This window comes from Mya arenaria, chromosome 12, assembly GCF_026914265.1.
Source record: "Mya arenaria isolate MELC-2E11 chromosome 12, ASM2691426v1".
Classification (NCBI taxonomy): domain Eukaryota; kingdom Metazoa; phylum Mollusca; class Bivalvia; order Myida; family Myidae; genus Mya; species Mya arenaria.
In genome coordinates, this window is record NC_069133.1 from 55606247 (window position 1) to 55615017 (window position 8771).

An 8771-nucleotide genomic window follows, 5' to 3' on the forward strand; every position below is an offset into this window, starting at 1 on the left:
CCAATATACCGAAAACATACCTAATGGGGTTAATGTTTCTTTTTTGTGCTTTTATGTTAATACAAAAGTTAGAGTGTGTTATGTAGTGGAATATGTAAAAGGTTTGTTGTTTTGTTTTATATAAGCTGAATGCTTGATAAACGTAATATATATCGTCATTAAGCGTTGGAGGGACTTACTTTTATATCAACATTCATACCATTTGTGAGGTAAAAATTACTTAATTTGTATATTTCTTTTTTTTGGACGGATATTATAAGTATAAGAGTGTAAGAACAGAACACCCTCAGCGAGGGTTGGGATGAACCTATATTACACGAGCGGCCATGGTAGGTGTTTTTCTCCCAACCCAGTCAAAGTAGAGTAAACATGTATTTTCAATTATTGTTTTTTTACATACGGGTACTTTCTATCTTTTCTAATGGGCAAGATAAGGATTTTCAGCTCGGCCAAATATTTGGACCCACTTATCTTAGGTGGGTGAAAAAGCAATAATAGCTCACAAAAATAAATGCCGACTTTTCTAAAACGTTTTGCACGTGGCATTTAATTTACATGTTCTTCCCCACCTGATCAAGCTTGATACTGTCAGAATGTCAAATAAAGGCTGAAATCATTTTGAACCAATGTGATGACCGTATTTTTCAAAATATTCTACTTTTAAACTTCATACTGGTCCATGTTATACGTGCCGTACGTTTTAGTTGGATCGCAAATATATTGGCCGATTACAACAATCATTTTAATCATTAAATACGTGAACCCTCATAAACATTTAACGCTGGACCTGAACGTTTAATATCCCAAAAGACCTCCAAATAAACAATAACTCATGACATATCGGCAGCAAAATCTATCTCTTCATTATGTTCTACCAGAATATGGGTCAATGACATTTGTACATTTATGTAAGGATCTGACACAGGAGTGTTGGTGTACAGTGTTGACAGGGGCGGGTCCAGGAATTTACATTAGAGGGGTCGTAACTTAAGCGGCAGAACCTTTTGACATGCACCCCTCCTTCAGAACCAAAACTTATTTTGTTTAAAGCTGCACTCTCACAGATTGACCATTTTAACAACTTTTTTTTTATTTTTTTGTCTTGGAAAGAGCAACTTTTTGCGTAAATATCTGCAAACCAATGATAATAGATTGCTGACAAAAAATTAGATCATAGATTTTCATATTTCCGTTCAAAAATTAATGTTTTATCGATTAAACCGTTACTAACGGTTTAAGAAAAATGCATTGATAAAATATCATTTTTTGAACTTATATATAAAAATCTGCCATTTGAGTTTTTGTCAGCAGTCTTATATAACTGGTTTCCATGGATGTTCGCAAAAATTGGCTTGTTCCAAGACAAAAAATAAAAAAAAGTTGTCAAAACGTTCAATCTGTGACAGTGAAGCTTTAAAGTGTTGGCAGGGGAAAGAACATTCTATACATATGTATTCCGAGTGCATTTTGGACGTGTTTTATTTAGTTTTTCTCCTATATTGAAATAAAAAAGTAAACTTTGACGATTTAAGGGATCCGCTGGTGGTAGGTGTGTAGGATTGAAATTTTGTCTGTTTGTGCCAAAGGTAGCATTTGTTTACCTTCTATCCTGCTTACCCTTTTAACATTTGATTATGTTTAAGCAACCTAGTACCATCCCTGGACCCGCACAAGATGGCCTCACGTTCAGAGGTGAACGCACGCTCACCTCACTTATTAGTCAGGCATGTTTACTAATATCTTTCAACACTGTTGGTCTGGAGATTGGCTGATTTCTGGCAACTGCTAACGTGTTAGCGTGTCAACGTCTCTTTAACAAACCAGGACGACGACATGTTTATTAAAAAATAGACAAATAAAGTATGAATCATTTGGGTGTGCTGGTATGCTAGCGAGACAGGCAACAACGCACTATTTTAGGCGTGCCGGATCGACAAATTATTTGTCCTGTACGTTTGTGTTCTGGCGCGTATACAAATTACGTAATGGTGCCCTGATTTGTCGTTCTGGCAGGGCGACAACACGCCAAAACGGCAACTATAGGTCGACAATAAAACAAATACAGTCTTTGTCGTTGTGGCGTGTTGGCGGGATGACGAAACGTCCACGCCCCATAATGAGATGACAGGAATCAGCCAACATAGTCAAGGATGTTGATGTTTGGATATGCATGTAATTATACACAAAATAACTTATATACATGTATATAAACAACCATCACTGACCTAAACGGACACGTTTGTTCACGTATTGTTTGAAGGAAACCGCAGTCTTGTCTACGCATTCCATGAATACTATTTTGATATGTTACATGTTTACAACTAAATGTTTGTATAACAACTGAATTTCTTTCTCTTTAACTTCATTTCAGGATTCTTTAATTTTGTATAAGTTTCTAAACTATAAATGTCAACAGTGTGTGACACTGTCTAATTGATGTATTATCAGTCATTGTGTGTTTCAACATTGTGCATGAATAGAAGGCCACGGAACAAAAATGTCCTTGGTTGTTCGGTAACCTGGTTCAATAGGATCGCTAAAAGCTAAATTTGTTACGATTTAAGACGTAGCATCAAAATTAAGACGCACAGGCATAAAGGTATTACCTATGTGTTAAGTTATTGACAACTTGCTGAGACTTTTTTTATTTTAAAATCTGTAAATGCATGTGCCATCGAGTCCAAATGATTAGTGGTGGATCCTTAGCCACGAGGTTGGCTGCAAGTTATACATAATAAAAAAAATACCCCCCCCCCCCGACAAAACTCCTAGTAATCTTTAAATAGGTCAAAACCACATCACCCTTTTTTACATGGCGTATTAAATTTAAGGGGCGTTTTTCTACATTTATTAAAACAAAGTTTGCAAAACCTAAGGGGTGTGTTTGCCAGCCGCCTTGTAAAAATCATTGGGGATTGGGGGGGGGGGGGGGCGTGTCCACCCATGAAAAAATGTACGACGTGTTTAAATCGAGGGGGGGGGGGGTAGGGTATGCGACTCCCGTGAAGGCAGGGTCGCATGTTCGATCGATACCGAACATTAACACTGAACATACTTAACCGCCTTCCGGAGGGGCGTTGAACAGAGGTCCCGTGTGCCCGTGCTATACAATGGCTCACGTTACAGCATGTCTATGCAACCTACTTTAAATAAATACTTGGTTCGATGTCCATGGGTAGTCCCGATGGCCTCATAAAATACATGTACATCTGCCTAAACATCTTGTATTTCCGAGGCCGCACATAAGTTGTGGGGGCACCTCTTTAAAGCACTGGTTTTTTTGTTTTGTTATTTTGTTTTTCTTTTGTCATTATTTGTGTGTACAAGCAATTATGTTTCTAAACTAGTTTAGGTGGTTTTTAAACATTTGATACACATCTATAGAAAGAAAGGAAGATAAATATAATATTACATTAATATAATCTAAAAACAATATTAAAAGCATGCATGAAAACGAATCGAACTCGGTGTTAAAGCTCTATAGAGCTGATGATATTTGTAACGATGATGTGTGATGATAAATGTAACGTCTTTTCGACTAACCTAAGTGGCACCAAGCATGACTGACAAGCTAGCTCTCTTTACAGTTGGCCTTGTCGTAGATCACGCTATTTTAATGTGGTGATCCTAACTAATGAACGACCTTAAACATTCAATAAGGCAATTCGTCCCTGGTATTTTAAATCTTTAAAGAAAATATCACAATTTTAAATCTGTGCAAATACAGCACGTTAAGGACACTTGAAATGTTTTTTGCATACCAATACTGCAGTCTGGAAGGTTATCTTAGGTTTAATATATTCATTTACGAGCATGTGTCATAAAACATATTGCTGCTCATATTCACGTAAGGAGAACTGTAAGTTAAGCATACGCATACATTCAACGTTCAAATATATGCTTTGTAATTACTTTTGATTCGATCAATGTTGACTCTCATACATTCGCATACGGAATAATGAATGAAGCTGTTCAAATTATTGTTTTAAAATTTATATGTGCTCATTTGGAATTTGGAATAACTACTACAATTTAGAATATCACTTTTGCAGGTCCGTACGGGATTTGCTGACCATCTTCTCGTTATGAACCATGTTAAAGCCTTACTTCAACAACCGGAAGAGTGGCCCGCCATTGAACATGGAGAATCTGTTTGTACATCGCGTTGACGATGGCGAATTTCCGGCGGAATTGCGGTCACGGACGCCTAACACGTTCTGGCGTTCCCCATACACTGGTGACACCGGAAGTCAAGTCAACAAATCAGTTTGTCTGAAGCCAATGTTGACAATCACAACGCCGCTCAAACGACCCAAAATTGATAACGGCGGACATGTTAAAAGCATATTGAAAAACAAACCGGGGGACGAATCATTTGAGGACAACACAAAGGATGAAAGTAAACCAGTTCGGCCTTTGTCCGAGCCACAAACTCCAAAACTGATTACGACCGGTACAGGTCAAGTAATGCCGCATGGCGCAGGTCCTGTACGTTCAAAAACGGCGGGAAAACGTGTGCAATTTTCGTCTGTGACGGTAAAAGAAACCAAACGTGATATAACTAGTAGCCCGGTGAGCACAAACAACCTACATACATCTACCATCATCCCTTTCAAAGGTAGGCGGTTATTTCTGGATAAAAACATATCAACTCGAATATTAGGAACCCCTGCTAGAACCGCCACTAAATGGCAGAAAAGAGGTGAAAGTGTGACAGGATTCTCTCTAAGTGGCGGGGAAGCTAACATAAAGTCGCAGATTAATGCATTTATAAGGAAACTCAAACTAGCGGAGTGTGAACGTGCGGCGAAATCTTTTGACGATTCCAGCAGGACGATCGTCATAGAGGACGAGACCTCTCAGAGGAAAACTGCTGACAAACTTCGAAGGTTAAGGTCATGTCCCGAGGTCCCTATGAGGCCAGACTGGAGCGAGTACGATATTGACAGGACACCGACTGTAAAAACGAAACTGACCTCTTCCGAAGTATCTGACAAAAAATCTCGTAACAATGTCGACGACGATCAGTCGGATTCGTTATCAGAATCCGTTTCCATAGAGAGTTTCGAGTCCCCTAAGGAGGACAAAGTTGTTGAAAAAACTCCCAGCGGGGCGAAAATATTCCGGCCCAAACCCATGGCCTCCCTGTACACAAAATACAGACACATCACAACAAACGAGCTCAACAAATACGGTAATTCGTCGGCGGGCAAGTCCAGGAACTACTACCGACTGTCAAGCCTTGGACGCAACTCTACAAACTTCTGTGACACCCGGAAGACGGACCAGATTCTCGGGTGGCTAGAGGAAGTGCGCACCGCCAACACAGCGGAAGAGGATGCTGGGACTAAAGGCAGCAACGACAGATGACAACCTGTGTCTCGCAAGCTCTGTTATTATGTTAGCATTTATTTAAATTATTTTTATCTAAATATCGTTCTTAATTGTTTCACGACATTTTGCCATGTTTCACCTGCTTAATTAGGAAAAGACTACGCAGCCAGAACCAAGCGGGGTCATATTCGCTTGTATTGGTGTTAACGGTCCGTGTTCCCATGCACGTGTACGTGGTGAAATTGAAGTACACGAATATAGGTCATTATTTAAAATGTTCGTGACTAGCTAACGCTAAATAAGCTGAATTCTTAACATTTCCGCCATTTCTTTTCAAATTCAAATTGCTTTCGGCAAATTCAACAGTTTACTCTTTTTTAAATGTTCTTGTTATTTATCAAAAACGTTTATCTTCGACGTATATATAGTTATATATATATACATATATGAAAACGCATGTTCCATGTATATGCAACAATAGAGTGGTTGCGAAACACTACTTGTACGGGTACGTGTACGTGTGGGCCTCATTTTTACACTTTGTCATTCACCTATGTGTACAAGGTACAAGCTTAGCATGACATGTATGAAAGCATGGGTACAGGGATGTATATGATTGTCAACGAATATACCCGTTACCACTCTCGTACACAAGGGCAGGTATTCAATATTCAACTTAAGTCAACCTTATGGTCATACATCATTGACTTCATTCACTCTATTATCCAGTTATTTATAACAAGTAATCCGATTAGCTACATCGTTCTTAGATCCAATTAAGACCAAAATTGAATATCAGCCCACGGCGTTGGTGCTATGCGTACACACCTAGGATGAATGAGAATGGCACGTAAAAGCTTAGAATAATATCTATCAAACGACGATTAAACGCAACTGCAACTTTCACGTGTACAATAAATGTATAGTACACGTCGTGTTCCGCAACCTATCGTATTGTCCTAAAGAAGTTGTACAGTCGAAGCTCGCTATGTCGATGTTCCGGTTATATCGAACATTTTTTTCGAATATTTCTGGTTAAATCCAATATGGTTTGATTTTCTGTTGTATCGGATGTTCGTTATCTCGAAGTAATAACCAAGTTTTCAACGACTTCGACACAGCGAGTTTTTACTGTATGTTAAATGCCTCTTCCTTAGTTCCACAAGTAGACCCAACGGGCATGCCTTGTACTGTAATTCCTAATGACCTAAGGCTCAAACAACGGATGGATCATTAGTAGGTGTACTCACTTGTTATCTCATGCTCGAAGAAATCTATACATGTCTCTAATAAAACTGATGGAGTTTCAGAATTGTTTTAAATTACATGTCTCTAAGAAAACTGATGCATTTTCAGAATTGTTCACATTTCTGCAAGAAAACTGTTGTATACATGTCTCTTATAAAACTGATGCATTTTCAGAATTGTTTACATATCTGTAAGAAAACTGATGCATTTTCAGAATTGTTTACCTATCTCTTAGAAAACTGTTGTATACATGTCTCTTATAAAACTGATGCATTTTCAGAATCGTTTACATATCTGTAAGAAAACTGATGTATAAATATTTTTCTTAGAAAACTGATGCACGTTCAGAATTCTTTAAAATTTCTTAATCGTTAGAAAACTGACGCATTTTTGAATTGTTCACGTGTCTCTAAGAAGATGTATACATGTTTCGTAAAACGGATGCACATTGAGTTGTATGGCATGACAGGCGATGTTCTTTCAAATTATTCAATAACTGACTTTTTGTAGTTTATGCCTTGCATGTATGGCTGTATTAAAGTACTGACAATACTTACACAAAGATTATTTTGGCAGTATTTGTAGGGCGGACATGATTTTGTTTATATCGGATTTATCAATCTTCCAAATGGAATATTAATTAATTACCAATTGTTAACCTTATTATTCCGCTAGTTTGATGACGCTGATAACGTACTTCAAAATGGCACCATTTTAGGACAGACTGATCAAAATCTAAGTAAATTATATGTATCATGTTAACGGCTCGTGCATGACCGCTTGCTTAAAGACAACATGCAGTCAGCACGTGAATTTCATAATTACGTACAGTCAACAATTCATTTACGATCGACTTATTTAGTTTTACCCTTTTATATATTTCCCATACAAGCAGAACTACTGTGAACTATGCATTGTTTTATAATTCAAGTGTTGTCTTTAGACCCAACTTCAATGATGTGATCTAATTTCTTGATCACCCCTCGGCACCCCCCCCCCATCGGGGGCGTAGCTAGACCAACGTTTCCATGGTGTGCTAGTCTCTGTTTAAATAATATAATTTAGCCATAGACCTTACGGTGTGGAATGGGTCTCGGTGACACCCGAAAAGTTACGGTCAGATTATGTACGCTAAATGTTCTAACGATACTTTTATTGAAACGCAGTTGGCGCCGAAAACGGGATTACGCCTGGAAATGTACGATCTTCAGCCTTACGATATTTGCTGAAACGGGAACCATAATTGCTGCTATGTCTCCAAGAGCCTGAAAATCTGTTTGTGTGCGTGTGCGCCGTGCATGTGTGCGTATGCGTGCGTGCGTACGTGTGTGCATGCGTGCGTGTTTCTGGCACATCTTAGATAAAGAAAGAAAGGAAAACATAAATATTATCAATAGTGAAAACGTTGGTGTGATTTATCACGTGTTCTTTATTCATGGGTTTGTGAGAGGTTTGTGTCTTTTCATTCATATTATTTTTCGGTGTGATGCTTGTGTCTTTCAAACATATATGTGTAGGTGTGGTGCTAGTGTATAGGTGTGGTGATGTGACAATGTGTATCTTGTCGAATGCTGAACAAACTTATAGAAGCTACTTACAGATTAAGCAGTGTTTGACTTCCATTAAATTCAAATATAGACGAAACAGAAATGTTGCCAAATTTTATTTCATGGCAATCACATTGAAACAACAACAAATAAATAACAAACAATAACAAAAAATTATGAAATTGTAAGCAAATATGCAATACTCTTAAAGGTCTTATTTTCTTACTACAACTATTTGGGAACTACATTTCCCCTGGCGTAGGGATGTGAGTAGAATGCCGGAACAGTATTTCGCAAACGATCACCACGTGCTTCTGTCATGTGCCCGTAACTTGCCAATGGGGATTGAGGAAAAAATGATTGCGGGTATAATGCCGCAAAAGCAGGAGGAAGTGGAATTTCGTCCATTTCCCCGTTAATCTGTCGTTTCCACTTATTTCTTTTGTTCTGAAACCAGATCTTAATCTGGGTTTCGGACAAGTTAAGAGAAGCAGCTAGTCCCGACCTCTCCGCGCTGGACAAGTAGCGTTTCAAGTCAAACGCTGCCTCGAGCTGGTACACCTGATTTCTGGAGAACACAGTTCTTGATTTCTTCTTCTTTGTTTTGAAAGGACTCGGTGAATGGTGGTAACTTTCACCCAT

At 38.4% G+C, this 8771-nt stretch overlaps 2 protein-coding genes across 4 annotated transcripts; one reads left to right on the top strand and one right to left on the bottom strand.

The window, feature by feature from the left end:
- LOC128212063 (uncharacterized) lies at nucleotides 1–7341 on the top strand. Of its 3 annotated transcripts, none has more exons than XM_052917308.1 (2): nucleotides 1–101; nucleotides 4053–7341. In XM_052917308.1, exon 2 carries the CDS (start codon nucleotides 4093–4095, stop codon nucleotides 5368–5370), a length of 1278 nt encoding a protein of 425 aa, XP_052773268.1. In that variant the 5' UTR covers nucleotides 1–101; nucleotides 4053–4092; the 3' UTR covers nucleotides 5371–7341. The 3 variants fall into 3 exon arrangements, with proteins under 3 accessions (XP_052773268.1, XP_052773270.1, XP_052773269.1); XM_052917310.1 differs by lacking the exon at nucleotides 1–101 and adding an exon at nucleotides 139–209; XM_052917309.1 differs by lacking the exon at nucleotides 1–101 and adding an exon at nucleotides 3793–3859.
- Nucleotides 7342–8360: 1019 nt separating this feature from the next.
- On the bottom strand, nucleotides 8361–8771 carry LOC128210798 (homeobox protein HMX3-like). Its single transcript, XM_052915151.1, has one exon. It carries the CDS (start codon nucleotides 8769–8771, stop codon nucleotides 8361–8363), a length of 411 nt encoding a protein of 136 aa, XP_052771111.1.

Bases quoted from the DNA above. Each gene is read 5' to 3' on its own strand.
- LOC128212063 (XM_052917308.1), top strand. From the start codon at position 4,093: ATGTTAAAGCCTTACTTCAACAACCGGAAGAGTGGCCCGCCATTGAAC.
- LOC128210798 (XM_052915151.1), bottom strand. From the start codon at position 8,771: ATGGGTGAAAGTTACCACCATTCACCGAGTCCTTTCAAAACAAAGAAG.